The sequence below is a fragment of the Diceros bicornis genome, chromosome 14 (genome assembly GCF_020826845.1).
Source record: "Diceros bicornis minor isolate mBicDic1 chromosome 14, mDicBic1.mat.cur, whole genome shotgun sequence".
Lineage (NCBI taxonomy): Eukaryota > Metazoa > Chordata > Mammalia > Perissodactyla > Rhinocerotidae > Diceros > Diceros bicornis.
In genome coordinates, this window is record NC_080753.1 from 49,560,318 (window position 1) to 49,576,267 (window position 15,950).

At 38.7% G+C, this 15,950-nt stretch overlaps 1 protein-coding gene across 5 annotated transcripts in view; it reads left to right on the forward strand.

The window, feature by feature from the left end:
• KIF13A (kinesin family member 13A) overlaps positions 1-15,950 on the forward strand; it is a 201,406-nt gene that overhangs the window by 108,428 nt on the left and 77,028 nt on the right. For all 5 annotated transcript variants that reach the window (XM_058555190.1, XM_058555192.1, XM_058555191.1 and 2 more), the window contains 2 exons: positions 13,851-13,943; positions 14,873-15,053. In XM_058555190.1, the coding sequence (XP_058411173.1) occupies positions 13,851-13,943; positions 14,873-15,053 (274 nt within the window). The remainder of the gene's footprint in view (positions 1-13,850; positions 13,944-14,872; positions 15,054-15,950) is intronic.

Here is a 15,950-nt window from a genome sequence, read left to right on the forward strand (position 1 = left end):
TTGATATATAATCTTTTCAAAAGTTAACAATCTTGAACTAGGAAAATTCCTTCGGTTTCTAACGTTGGGTAAATTAGCCTTTCTTTCCGAACATCATTCCTGCAACTTCAGCAATGTATTTTATTAAAGTGAATGAACAGTTCTTAATGTTGGTTGTAATTAATTTGTCTTTTTATCAGTCCTTTGGGCCTTTAGATAATAAATTCTACAGAGTCTGGAATAGTCTGCCTCTGCCTTGACTGTTAGCACTCTGTGTATTTTTGTGCTGGGTGTGTGCTTTTGGATTTAAATAAACACCAAAAGTAAAACATTTCCTACTGTGACAGAAACAAATGAGGACAAATGCTATGGCTATACAAAGCCCAATCTCTGACCCTGTTCAATTGATGTTGTTCAGGATACAGCCAGATATATCTTCCTGAATTGGAACTCTTCTCATGCAGTTCTCAGATACCTTCAAGCGCTCCTCATCACTTATACATAAAATCTATACTCCTTGGACAACATTTAAGGTCCTTTATTATATAGCCGCAGTCTACCTTCTCCACCATGAAACTCAGTGACTCCCCACCACCCGTTCTGTGCCCCAGCCCAATGCTGTTGTTTTGTTCCTCTTATATAACCCAGGGAGCCAGAATGTCTCAGAATAGTTCCTTAAGTATTTATGAAACCCCTGCTGTGTGCACAGCCTAGGAAGCCCTTGCGAAATTAAAAACTAAGTTGGAAAGCAAAAAGAATGCATAACCAACAACAGTAAACATTTTGAGGTAATATTTAGTTAAACTCTAGATTTCACAGGTTTAAGTACAATAGAAAACCGAAGGAGAGGCAAAATCTGGAAAGACTGAAGTTGCCCGAGAAGGCATCATAGAGGAGGTGGGACTGAAACTGGGCATAAAGGTTGAGCATAGGTTTAGCCAAAGGTCAGTAGAGAGGGCACATCCAGATAAGAGGAAGCAACATGGTATCAAGGAAAGCTCATGGACTCTGAAGTCAAACCTGGGTTTAAATCTCAGGACTCCTACTTTGGTTCTCTTTTTTTTTTTTTAAAGATTTTATTTTATTTATTTTTCCCCCCAAAGCCCCAGTAGATAGTTGTATGTCACAGCTGCACATCCTTCTAGTTGCTGTATGTGGGACGTGGCCTCAGCATGGCCAGAGAAGCGGTGCGGTGGTGCGCACTCAACCACTAAGCCACGGGGCTGGCCCGTGGTTCTCTTAAACCATTTAATCTCTCTGAGCTACAGTCTATTTTCTGCAAAATGGGAAACATGGAGATGATAATACCTATCTCATATGTTGTTATAAGCGTTAAATAGGTAACAATGTGCTATTAATGGAAGGTGCCATAAATGGTACTTCATTTGGCTTTTCGATAAGTGAAGATGCAGAAGTGGGAGTGAGCGTGGTGGATAGCACTGGTCTGAGCAGAAGGTGCGTCATGGGGGGAGCAGTGGGAGACCTATTTGTACATGTTGAGTGAGGCCAGATAATAGGAAATTTAAAGAGCTAGACTAAGAAGTTTAGATTGACATGGTGAAAAATAGGGGCTGTTGGAGTGATGTGGTTAAGATAATGCTTAAGGAAGATTCTAGAATCATGTCCACCATTATTGCCTATGGAGACCATTCTAGCCTTCTACAATATGTCACATCCTTGGATATAGGACACACTTTTTTTTTTTTTTTTTTACCAGAAATAACTTGATTAAGTACAGAAGATAAAATTCAAATGTGAAACTCAAGATTTCTGTAGCTCTTCATTACAAATAGTATGTTCAGAAATAGTTGAAAAGATAAAAGTGATTTTTAAACTACTGGTAGCCTAAAATTTACTAAATTTTAGTTTGCATGATCGTATCAAATACCATATTCCAGTTAACCCTGAAATAGGATTCTCTCAGCTGATAGAGCAATGTCTATTTACAAAATTTGGGGAGAAAATTTCTTATTCTTTAGATATCCTCATTAGTGTACAAATACTGTAACCACCTTAGCAAAAAGTAAAATTCTTGCTTGCTCTTCTCTCAGGGTTGTTTGCATTCATTGTAAATAATCTGCCTAGTAAATACATTACTGGTAGATTAGTTAATTGGTTTCTATACTAATTTGATTTCCTTTCTCTTCATTAAAAAAAAAATAGCAATCCTTCTTAATTGTGAATAGAAACATTAGACAGAAGCATTCATTCTCTGATGGGAAATAGAGGAGACGGAGAAGGGGAAGCACATATTTCCTGAAACCGACCTATTTGTCAGGCTCAGTGAATAAAGGCATCATTGATACTGAATCAGAGCTCTTGAGGCAGCTCTCAAAACTTGGGAGGACAGAGAGGAGGGGAGGAGAGAGAAAGATAAGTGCATGAATTGAAAGAGCAAAGAGAAGCAAGAGCTCTAAATCTCATGTGGTGCGTAAAAGTTAAATTCTGAATTATGTTTTATGTTATGCTATTTATTAAAAGCTATAGCAAGAGCTTCCACTCTCAGGCTTTCCGATTTAGAAATACATAATTCTGTAGTATGTATAGTGGCATTGCAGTGAGTTGGTTGGAGTGGTGGAAGCATGTGGGCTGCCTGGGTTCAAATCTTGGCTACACCACCTCTATCTGTGTGAGGTCAGGTGAGTGAGTTACTGAATCTTGCTACACTTCTGTTTCCTCATATGTTAAATAAGGATGATAATAGTTCTGATCTCACAGAGTTGATTTGAGAACTAAATGACCTATTTATGTCAAGTACTTAAGTCAGTACTGGCGTATAGGAAAAGCTCACTTAATTTTTATCATCATCTTTGTCATTGTCACGTTGGAGCCGTAGTAAGGCTAGTAGCATCATTCCTTTGGAAAGAGAACACGTGTGCTGGAATTTACGAGACCTGGTTTTGCCACAAACTGCTAAACTTTGGGGATGTCTGTTTCCTCATCTGTGAAAGGAGGAGATATGGCCTGGAATGATCTCAGCTCTCCTCCAGCGCTCTGATGAAACATGAATCGGACATTTTATGCTGGCCACACAGCTGTTGCAGTGGACTTTTCAGAGGCAAATCAAAGGCTTGTTTGTTAAGCCATCTGAATTGCATCAAATCATGCTTTGAGACATTTTGCATTTTATATTCTCTCTCATTATTATTACCCTTTGCTTAGGTAGTCATAATAATGCTTGTGTGGCACATAATTTTGAGTCTTTAAAGCAAAAACTCTTGTGCCAGGGCTAAGAAGAAAACAGAAATAACCTGTAGAATTAGGCACCCAAAGCATGGCATTCCTACATAAACCCCCACAACCTCATATATACATGCACATAGACGTAAATCCACATTTAGGATTATAAAGTTATTATATTATAGTGAGTACTGATAAACTTGAGAGCATCATAACAGATAATAGATCTTTGTAGATGTTTAAATCACTACTGATTGCAATTAAGGCTTTCTCAACAATAAATCAATACAGTTTTGCCACTGCCTGAAATGTGTCATGTTGGTAAATAACAGTGACTTCCAATAACCTTGGTTTCAAATTTCTTCCTAGTAGGTGAATATTTTTCATAAGCCTATTTTTCTATAAATCTTCGTACCAAAAATAAAAATCAGTCTGGTGGTGACATATCTGGGGATCCCTGTGGACATGAACATTTCCTGGCCTGAGAGATTCTAAACTATTGACTTAGAAATTATATAACAGTTCTCACCATATGGCATGTTGCTCAAATTTGCTGAAGCTGTGTGTTTTCAGGCATTGTTAATACCCTGCAATTCAGGAGAAAGGCTGTACATCAGATTCTCGTTCTGCTAGCATTGCTTTATACCGTGAGGGGACAGCTGAGTGCCTCTGAGCCGTGGGCTGTTGCTGTGGGGAGAGCAGCCATGTTTGATTCTGTTCCCAACATGGGAGATTTTATCTGCTCAGAGGTAGAAATGATTTCTGTTTCACATTGTTTAGCTGCGCGTCACAATTTACATTCTAAAAGCTGACAGTAACCAAAATAGAACCAGTTTTTTAGCAGAGTTCCAATATTTCTTTTAGCGTGTTGTATTGATTCATTATTTTACTATTCAAGTGTATATGGAGCACTCAGCAAGTGCCTTACACAGAGTAAATACTCAGTAACTGTTAGCTGTTAGGTTTATCAAAACCGTCGTTTTCCCGATAGTTATGAGAAGCAGCAGTAGTTGACTGTTTGAAAAGTTTGTTAGAGATGCACTATATATGGTGCATGCCATGTTAAAAGACATTTATGAAACAGTCCCACTGCAGAATCCTAGACTTTTATTTTTCTCTTACAGTCTTATACAAGTTGTTTCACCCATACCTAATTTGACAATCCTTTTAGTGACTCACCTTTATCAAGTTGTTCCTAAGCATCCAATTTAGTTTTCTCAGAATCAGCAACTCTGTTTTTGCATTTGTTATTTATGTAATTACAGAGAAGTACACCAACATAAACCAGTTTAGGAGCAAACACACTGACCTTTTGTAAGAACGTAGCTCAGCTGGTGGGAGTCCAGAGAGTAGCCTCCCAGCTGGGGTGCTTTAGCGTGCAGTGAGCATGCGTCAGTGTATTTTACAGTTGGAAGAGAGAACATTGGTGAATTCAGAGAAATGGATTCGTGTAGATCAGTTAAGAAAAATTTCTTTGGGGACCGACCTCGTGGCTTAGCGGTTAAGTGTGCGCGCTCTGCTACTGGCGGCCCATGTTCGGATCCCGGGCGCACCCCGACACACCGCTTGTCCGGCCATGCTGAGGCCACCTCCCACATACAGCAACTAGAAGGATGTGCAACTATGACATACAACTATCTACTGGGGCCTTGGGGAGAAAAAGGGAAAAAAAGAAGGAGGATTGGCAATGGATGGTAGCTCAGGGTCGGTCTTCCTCAGCAAAAAGAGGAGGATTGGCATGGATGTTAGCTCAGGGCTGATCTTCCTCACAAAAAAAAAAAAGAAAGAAAGAAAGAAAAAAATTTCTCTGAAATAAATGAGCTAAGCTATTATTAAATTAACAAAAAAAAGAGTATATGCGTATCCTTCTCTTTTCGTTCTCACCTCTACTCCCCTATTTGTTAATCCCACCCAACCCCACCATCTTCCACACTTTCTTCATCCATATCTATTCCTTAGAGTATTGGCACCCAGAGACATCATCTAACTTAATTAGGGGTATTTAGAGGTGTGGATAGTAATTACAACAAAAGACAATATCATCCTGAGCGCTAGGTTCCCAGCAGTGTGCTCATCTCTTTACGCGCAGCAGGTCATTTAATTGTCAAAACACCCAATCAGATAGAAACTATTATTGTCCCCATTTTACATATGGGGAAACTGAGGTTCAGGGAGGCCCTACTACCTGTGAGAGAGCTGGAAGCAGTGGTAAATGTGGATTTTGGTCAATGACAATTATGTGTAAAGATTTTATAGGATTCTGCTGCAATTCCAGGCTCGCCTCTTTTCTGTCTCGTCCCCAAAAGAGGCTGTGTTAAGGAAATCATAATGGCGTGCTCTGGCTTGGAACCTAGCCAGAAATAACGCTAACAGCATTCTGCCTCCTGCCAGAAGTTCTCTAGAGTCCTGAATGCCTGTGTTAGGTTTGGGCTTTGTTTCAGTGTCCCTTCAAGTGCTGTAAACTCTGTGCACCCCACAATGCAGAAAAGACCTTGAGTCAAGCATGCTTCAGTATCAGAGAGAGACAGCATAAAACGCTATCGAGCAGATAGAAGTGAAGAACATTTACTTTTTCAGCAGTTGTTTTATGTGAAAACACCCTTCTGGATAACTCCAAAGTGCATTCTCTCCTAGACAATCCTCCCAGGTAAGGTGGCTTATTTTCTCCTTTCATCCTGGGCACCAGTGCCTGACTCCTTCCTCAGTGAGTCAGCCGCTTTATCTGACAACAAAAAAGGAGCCAATGTTCACTGCCAACTCATGACTAGTTCCACTGCTGTCGCTGGGGTGGAAACATTCATCTGGGTGAGTCACCCATGCCATGCTGCAAGTAAGACTCCCAGGGACTGCAAAGCTGATAGCTCTTGGATGCCACTGTGGAAAATGGCCTTCTGGTCTACCTTTACTCTCCTGACCCAGTTTCTCAGGATCCTTTTACCAGGCCCTTTAATGGCAAGCTTCTATAGTTGATTAAAACTTAAATCTAGTGTCACCAAGTCAAGCCTTAAGGCCTTAGTTCCTTTATCTGAACTCTGTAGTTTTGGGTCATTTAGCTTAAACCAGGTTTAAAGTCTCTACATGTGGGCCAGCCCCGTGGCCTAGCAGTTAAGTGCACGCACTCCACTGCTGGCAGCCCGGGGTTCATAGGTTCGGATCCCAGGTGTGCACTGACGCACTGCTTGTCAGGCCATGCTGTGGCGGCGTCCCATATAAAGTGGAGGAAGATGGGCATGGATGTTAGCCCAGGGCCAGTCTTCCTCAGCAAAAAAAGAGGAGGATTAGCATGGATGTTAGCTCAGGGCTGATCTTCCTCACCAAAAAAAAAAAAAAAAAGTCACTACATGTGACAATTTCTGCGAGTTGCACTATTTGGAGAGGGATTTACTGAAGCCTCGTCCAGGTTAGGCCTTCCTCACCCCTTCAGGTATGTGTGAAGAACCTGTCTGGTCCTGTGCTGTCCAGCTGCTCTCATTTGGAGCTGGGCCATCTGCCAAGTCCAGACTCATCAAAATCACCATGGCTGTCAGCCCTGTTTAGAAGTGGAAAAACACCCTCACAAATGAGCAGGCCCAAGAATTCCAAGCCATAAATATTGAGCTTAACCATTTTTTTTCACTCTAACTCCAATGAGAAAAGAGATGGGGGAAAGAAGGAAAACTGGAAACTCTGTTTAAAATGATAAAATTATTGTGTTAGAATCTTGAATGTTCTTCTGTGTAGCTACTGTAGAAAAATGAGAAATTTCTGTGCATATGTTCTGTCCAGCCTTATGTTGCATACTTAGTGTTTTATTCGGTCGTGATTTATGTGCGACTGCCTGGTTTAATGCAGATGGTAAATAAGATAGGGGGATGCCCTCCCATTTTGTTCTCCCGTTTCTTAGAACATAGCCCGCTGTGACTGTCTCACCCTGTGCCTCCTCAGTAGTCAGATGTTAAGCATATGAATGATAGGTGCCTCTTCTCTTCCAGCCCTAGTTTGTCTTTGACGTTTCACTATCAGGGCCCTGCTATAGAGAGAGAATTACCTTGGTTACTCAGCTCCCAATGCACACATGTAGTAGCTTGGAGTCCACTGCTGTTATTCCCGGTAGGGACAGATTATGCACCAGTGTGGAGACTCAGGGTGTTAGCTTTTCAAGGGCTGTATCGTGTGTGACTCAGGGTTGGGTGTGTCGGATCTATGACTGCAGAGATTCCATACAAGAGCCCTCTCTACTGTTCTGACATTGTGTTATGGGTTGCTTGGGGCATGCTTGTATTTTAAGACTTGTCCACATGGTTACAGGAGGTGTAATCATACACCCCACAGAGGAAATTGGTGCCTTGGTCATGGTTCTTAACAAGCGAGGTCAGGTTTGCCCTATGGATTCCCTGCACCAGGCATGTGGAGCCGACATCTGCAGGGTGGCTGCCTCCTCTCTGGCATCCTTCCGCTGAAAAGCCACAAGGCTTTTGGTTTTGCCAGTGTTGCGGTTTGCTCAGTTTGTCTGGGGTAGAAACAAATACTCACAGATCCTCCTGCTTCCCAAAGGACTTGTGAACTTTCCCTTATGGGCTGGTGTGCGGTTCCCCTAGAAAACAGCCCTTCATTCTATTTGAGTGTGAACTGTAGTCGAGGAACATTTAGGGTGGGGATACTGCATCTTCTCTGGATTCCTGATTCCCACCATCCAACATAAACAGCTCCTTTTTTTTGTGAACTGAACTTCGAAAAGCAGTTGGCAAGTTGTTTTTTCCTATGCTGAAAAAGGGGACTGCTGTGTTTAAAAAATAGAAACAAAGTAAAAAAAACCCTTCAATCTTTTGGACAAACCACACTCTCCTTAATAGACCATATAAGGGTCTTTGATATTTAATATTTTCTGTCTATTACAGAGTGAAGTGTAGCCACTGTTTGTGTTTCCCAGAGAGCTGGTTCTGTTAAGGAGGACAGGAGGCTGTTTAAAGAGTCTACAGTGCGTTTTCAGGCTTTGATGGACAGTCTGGCCTTTTTTATGGTTGTTTCTTATTGTACTATTGGTGCCCTGAAAGTCACCAAACCAAGGAACTGATTAAGTATAACCCCAGCCAGGGATTCATAAGCTAAAAGCACCAGAATAGAAAAATAAGGGGAGCTCTATAGAGTGCATTTCTATTCACAATTTTATTAATATGATTTATTATGTTGGGTTCTTTTCCCCCTGTACCTTTCTGAGATATCTTAATGTTATAAAAGAATGGTAAATATTTTTCTTGCATTGGACTACCTGGGTTGGCATATCCTGGCCCAAGTAATGATATTGTTCCTTTTCCTCTCCCCATCATGACACACCCACACACACCCCCCCACACACACACCACATACACACTCATTCACACACACACACACCCCTCATGTGTGAGAGTACACTACCATTATATTTGGTCAGTGGAGTTTTAAAAGTGGGACCTCTAGGGGAGCTAGAGAAATAGCAATAAATGATTCCTTTAAAAAATTTTTTCTAAGAACAGGTATCCTTTCTTTTATCTTTGAAATTGGATTGCCTCACAGAATTGTTACAAAGATGGAGAAACTATTGTAAGGAAAAATAATTAGATGATTACTTCCTTCTCTATACCCAAATTAATTATAATTGATTAAAGATTTGAGGGATGATATTAATAAGGGATATTAACTAAAATATAATCTAGACTTATAATGGCCAGGCACCATGGTCAGTGCTCTACCTGTATTGCCTTATTAAATCATACCAGCGACCCAGAAAGGTAACAGCTATTATACCTGTTTTACTAATGAAGAAACCGAGAACTTGCCCAAGGCTACACAGCTGGTAAGGAGTAGAGTTCAGATTTGAAAATAAAAGTGTAAAAAACAAAAACAACAAAACTAGAAGAAAATATGGGTGAATACCTATATAATTTGGAGTAATAATAATCCAAAAGGAGTTTGGAAGCGTTAACACATACCGTAGGCCAAAATCATAAAGGAAAAGATGAAAAAAGATTTGAATATGAAAGACCAAAAGCTTTTGTATGACAAAGAACAACATAAGACTGAAAGGTAAATGACACACTGGGAAAAAATATTGTCAGCATGATGAACCCAAGGTTAGTGTCCTTAACATATGGTGGACATTTTTAATAAGTAAAAGATCAGTGACGAAACCAATTGATTTGTAGCAATAAACATAGGACCCAAATAACCAATTTACTAAAGAATAAATACAAAATGAGCAATAAACAAAGAAAAGGAAAATTTTAGTTTAACAAAACAAGAGGTTTTTTTTTTTATTAGTCAAAACCAAGAAGAATAATAGCCAGTGTTGTCGAGGGTATAGAAAAAAGGACTCATGCGTTGCTAGAAGGCTTAGTAATTTGGTTTTCTGGAGTTCTGCCTAGTAAAGTCAATAGAAAAGTACGCAAAGATAAATACTTAAGGATAAATATTGCAGAAAAAAGCAAAAGGAAATAAACGAAATATCCATAATAGAGAACTGATTGTATCAGTTAAGCATACAGTGGGAGGCTCAGCAGCTATAAAAAAAGCTTTATGTTGATAAATCTTTGTAGAGGTGGGAAAACGTTCGTTATTTCTTAACAGAGAGTAAATTTCCCTTGAAACGTGAAGCCATAGTGATAAAATGTATTCCAGCTTCTCTAGAATCCAGTCTTGCTTAGATTTTTAAAAATATGTGGACTTTACCATCTTTATATTTATCCTTTTATAAATTGTGCTTCAGGATAGCTGTTTAAGGATGGAAAGGAGAAAAATTCTTTCCAGAAACACAATATAATTGTTTTCTGTTTTTTCATCTTTCATTTTGTGTTTCCCAGAATTTTTTCCTTTCCTAGTTATCACTAAAACTTTATTAAATATGATAAATCCAAATTATATTCTGTTTGTCAAGCATAACTGTAAATATCTAACTAAAAGAACTTGACTTTTTGAAAAGCATATGTATATATTTAGTGGAAATCAGAGAGACTAGTTTATTTTTTTCAGTCACATATATTTTAATGTCCAGGAGGTTTCTGTGGGTGTAAGTACAAGTGTAATCTGTAATTTTTATCAAAATTATCCAGTTAGTAGATACATATTATGTTGACATGTCTATCTGCACCCCAGTGCCTTATTTAACAAAGGCTACTGTAGTCTTTAGGGGCTCATTAGAATTTCAAAAAGTCATACTTTGACCAAAGTGTAACCTCTAATACAATTAAATATTTCTTTTTAAGTTCAACAAACAATATTTTCATGCTTTAATCATCACTAAAGAGGAAAGGGGCCCCCAATTAAATACACTCCAGTCTGAAGACAGCAATGTCAACATAGGGATAATTCAGTAAATAAGAGTGCCTACTGTGTGCCAGGCACTCTGCTAAGATGTAACAACTCCTGATTTCAAAGGAGCTCACAATGTGATGGTGGAGACAAATATGGAACAAAAATAGTGTGGTGTGATAAGTTCTGGGAGTTTGTCAAAAAAAAAAAAAGAAAAGTACCATGGAGACCAGAGGTGGGAGTAGCTGATTCTCGGTGTTATGCTCAGCATGAGTCACCAATTGTGGATGGGCATCAGCCTTAACATTCAGGAGTCAATACAGACAGACCCATGCACTACCACTCGCTGGTGGTGTGATCTTGGGCAAATGACTTACCCTGTCAGAGCCCCAGTCTCTTTATCGATCACAGTCCATACCTACTGTACTGGGGTATTGCAAGGATTCAATGATATTAAATATGTCAAGTGTATTGCAAACAGGACAGTTGATAAAAATTCTCTTCTTCTTAGTAGCATAAATAATAGAAGTATACAAGTTAAATAGATTAATTCATATCCTATTTGATGTTTGCAATAATTTGGACATAGGCTAAACTGAAATTTATTCTTGTATTTTCATATCCTGGAGAATTCTTTGATCATTTGGTTTATTTTTCATGCAATATTAGTTACACATTCTGGGTTGGGTTTTATTTTCATTTTACATATCATGAACCTGTTTCATGTAGCTTTATAGCATTCATTCTTGTTTTTTTCAACAAATAATCTTTAGTTTAAAAGGCCGTGCCTACCAAGGAAAAAGATACGTTGTGATTTGCCTTTGAAAGAACATCAAGCAAATAATTCCTCATAATTCCAGCCTACTCAGCATTGCGAGCAGAAACCAGAAATATTGTATTTCACTACCTGCTATAGGGACAGATATGAATTCTGGCTTGGTTAATAACTTCAGGCTCTGTGTAGTCATGGTAAAAGCTGTTGACCACAGTGCTTCTCTGCAGTTGCGTCTTTTCATCAACTCAAGCTCTTGGTTTTTTTCAAGTTACTAAATACGAATTGAAATCATGAATTTCGGTCAGGATGTTTGACCTCGCCAAGTCTTAAAGCATCTTGTCCCCACCCTCCCACTCCCTTCCTGGGGGCTGGTTAACCAGTGTGGAAGATCAAACAGGATTGCTCCATTCATCTGCTTGTGCCAAGAAAGCAGTGCTTTTAGAATGCCTTCCAATGGCACTTGAGTCTGGCTGAAGACCATGGATCAGTTCTCACAAGCCTGAGCAGAGGCTGTGTTTAATTCCCGATCTTCTACACTACAGGGCTCAGCTCCAGATTTCAGGCCTGCCTTTTGGCATGGACCTTGGGAACACATGTGAAGTAGGGAATATCCTTTGAGAAAACTTATGAAAAACAATATTGCTGTGTATGAAAGGATCAGCAGCAGGATGGGTCGGATACTTTCTTACTGAGTACAAGACTCTATCATACTTAACTGTAACATAAAAGCAATCTTGAAAGTGTGTGTTTAGTGGATAATAACTTTGACAATACTTTATTCGCAGAGTGTGTGTGTGTGCACGCATACACACACGTCTTTAGGTACTCTTCACAACCAACCTGTGTGTTTAGGAAAGCCTCTTATGGTTACACTCTTTTAAAAAATCCACATATTCCGCCAATATGTTTTGAATACCTCTTAGGTACCAGGCTCTGTGCTAGATGTTAGAAGTCAGAAATAGAGAAATAAGGTTATATAAATTTGGTATATTTTCTTCCAATCCATTTATTTTACTATAACACCCATGAATATCACACACACACACTGACATGTTTTTCCATTATATGTACAGTCTGAACGTGACTTTTTTTTTACTCAACGATGTTTTTGAGTTCTAGCATAGTTTATACACATAGATTTGTTTTTTTTAACATGGTTTGTAATATTCCATCATATAAAATAGTCACATTTTACTTATCTACTCTTTTACTAATGGGCATTTTACTGATTCCAACTTACAGGATTGTAAATAATGCTGCCATCAACATCCTTTTACAAGGCTCCTGTGTGGGAGTGTGCCTCTCGGGTAGATGCCTCACAGTGGGGCAGAGAGTGTGGGCATATTCCCTTCTACAGGTGCCATGAGATTTTCCTTCAGAAAAATTTTCCTTCCTTCCTTCCGTTTGTTCTCCCACCAGCAGCTTATGAGAATACCTATTTCCTCAATCCAGCTATATTTGATGTTGTCAGAATTTTATTTTTGCCAATCTACTGGTTGACAATATTATTTCTTGCTTTGTGTTTACACATTTTGAGAGTCCCATTCTGCAGCCATACTATGCCAGAGTATAACAAGGGACTGCCAAGACCAGATCCATCTTGGCATGAAAGAAAAACATACACCCAGAAGTGTATGTTATGTTGCATTATTTCCAAATGTAAAAGGAATTGTCATGTAGGATAAAAAGGTTAAACGGACTTATTCTGTCAACCAACAGAATTATTAAGGATTTTGTACTAGGCGCTAGGATTACAAAGATAAACAGATTATAGTCTCTGACATCAATCGGGGTTCTCATTTCTGTGGAGGAAAGAGGTACTTAAACCAGTAGTTTTTGCAAATGCTGTCATAGTGAATGTTGTAAGGACTATAAGAGCACAGAGGAAGAATATCATTTTACTTCTCTTAATAATGGAGAATGAATGTTAGAAAGTCACCTATTTCAAAGGGTAGTAAATGCCACCTTAAGTGTTTAAAAAAATTTTCACACCTTCACTCTTCAGCAGACACTTCCGTAGGATATATAGTATATGACAGAACACCCCTAAGAGCTCAGTAAGCTGTAGACAGGCTCACAGAAGAGAACTTGTCCCCAGACGTCCCATGGGGACACAAGTGAGAGGTGCCCGTGCTTAGCACATCACTTCCACCAGCAATGAACAGTTTCTTAGCACTTGGCATGTGCTCAGCAGCATGCTAGGTACAGAAGTGCAGACACATACCAAGATGTGTACAACATGGTCCCTGCTCATCAGACGCTCAAAATCCAGATGGGGAGATAAGACAATTTATGTTTAATGACATTTTAATACTAATTTATGAGAAGAAACTAAACCAAATTTAAATGATGCTTCTGTATGGCCCACTGACAACAGAAAGGAAACTTGAATGCCTAGAGAAATATCTTAGAGGGAAATAGTGGGTAGAATCACAAATTGATCCAGGTACTGAGCTATGGTTTAGAAGAGTAAATAAAATTGCATATGTTAAGCTCTTAATGCATAGCTCTACGTACAGTATGCATGCAATACAATTTTAATATCTTTTTAGATTGAAAGAATGCTGTTAATAACTAAGACTCAGTTATTAATACAAATATGTCAAGAAAAATCATTCTTTTTTAGTTTTTTATTATTTGTTTTGTGTTTTAGGTCAAGAGGTGGTTTTCAAGTGCCTTGGGGAAGGAATTCTTGAAAAAGCCTTTCAGGGGTATAATGCGTGTATTTTTGCATATGGACAGACAGGTACGTAGCTGCTTTTATTTACAGTCAATGATATTAAATATGCATTTCTTAAAACATAGAAATAGAAAACACTTTGTGAAGCAACAGAAAATGCTTCTGACTCTGGGTTTAACTGAGTTAGGTGATCAAAAGTAACCCTCTTGTTGAAGGTTCAACAGTTTTGGTAATTGAGTAATTTCAGTGTTAATAAGCAAAGCTAGTTTCAAACTATTAGGTGTCATTTTCCTAAATTATAGTTTTAACCTGTATTTGAACTAGAAAAATAATTACTAGTCTCTCAATATAAGTGTTATGGTAAGAAACTGTAGAAAATCTCATAGTATCATCCTGTACAGAGGACTTTTCACAAAGGTACAAAAGTGATGATAGATTATTAAACCTAGGCTCGTGGCACAGTTGGTTGAAACAAGCAAAACAAAAATGTATTGATGGCTCAGCCATTAACACCCTGAGCCACCATTATTTCAACTATAAAGTGGGAGTAAATTAATAAATGATAATAGTAAATCATAGTACTGCCTGTTGTCAATTACAAGACAATTAGGAGACTCAGGCAAGAGAATATATATCAAAGCACTATCACAAATATAAAATATTTGGGGGATAAAATACTGTTAACGTTACTTGATAATGTATAGTTGATATTTACTATACATACTTTTAAAGATTATGTATTTTTAGTGGTCACATTTGTACGCATCCATCTGTAAATGAGGTGCCCTCTGGATCTCGCCCTGAGAGTCAAACTGAAGGCTGTGAGTGTAATGGAAAGGAGAGTAGCCACGTTGTCCGAGCGCCCGGGTTTGAGGGCGAAGTTTGCCACTTCTGCGGTGTGGCCGCGGCTGATACATGTAGAAAACTCATGTGGTTGAAGTGTTACATTTTGCTTCCTCTTCTATCCTCCTTTCGTTCTGCTTGCTCTTCTCCAGGCTCAGGAAAATCCTTCTCCATGATGGGCAATGCTGAGCAGCTGGGCCTTATTCCAAGGCTCTGTTGTGCTTTATTTAAAAGGATCTCTGTGGAGCAAAATGAGTCACAGACTTTTAAAGTCGAAGTATCCTATATGGAAATTTATAATGAGAAAGTTCGGGATCTTTTAGACCCCAAAGGGTAAGTTAGTGATTGAAATTGAGCTTGGAATAGGGGTAATAATTTTAAATGATCTTAAAGTTAAAATTGCAAGTGAATGTATTTATTTGAGCCCTTGATCACTACTCTGGTTTCAGTTCGTTTACTAAGAAATCCTCAGCTCCTCAAAGCCTGTTGGTGTGCCCAGTATTCACAGTTTATCTTATATTCCTATATAAGGTTGCTTGCATATGCCATTTAAAAAGATGTTTTTACTATCAGTATTGTTTTTGCCACCATAGTTTATTCATAGAAATTGAGTTAAGAATGATGTATTGATCCTTCCTTTTATGTTGGAAAGCAGCACCTCTAAATTGGAGGTAAAGTGGTTGAAGGACTGAAAGGACCCAGCGGAGGCAAGTGGTTCTATTCCTGGGCTGTGCGTTGGAATCACTGGCGGGCTTTTTAAGGATACACTGGCCTGAGCCCCACCCACCACAGAGACTATGAATCAGTAAACCCAGGGGGAAACCCAGACATCTGTATTTTTTAAATAAATATTTTTTAAATAAAACTAGGTGATAAAAAGCAGGTGAGTTTGATTTATAGAGATAGGAAAGGGACATTTACTTTCTTGTTTTAATTAAAAATATTTTTACTGATTTAAAAATAATATATATTTATAGAAAATTTAGAAAATAGGTAAAATGCAAGAAGAAATAAAAATGACCCTTCATCCCACCACTCAAAAATAAATTATTAATACTTTGGTACATTTTGATCCTGTGTGTCAAGTGTATGGTGTGTGTGTGTGTGTGTTGAGGTCATTCTCTAAATACAGTTCAATGTCTTGCATTTTTTATTTTATTTTTTTTTGCAAGGAAGATCAGCCCTGAGCTAACATCCATGCCAATCCTCCTCTTTTTGCTGAGGAAGACT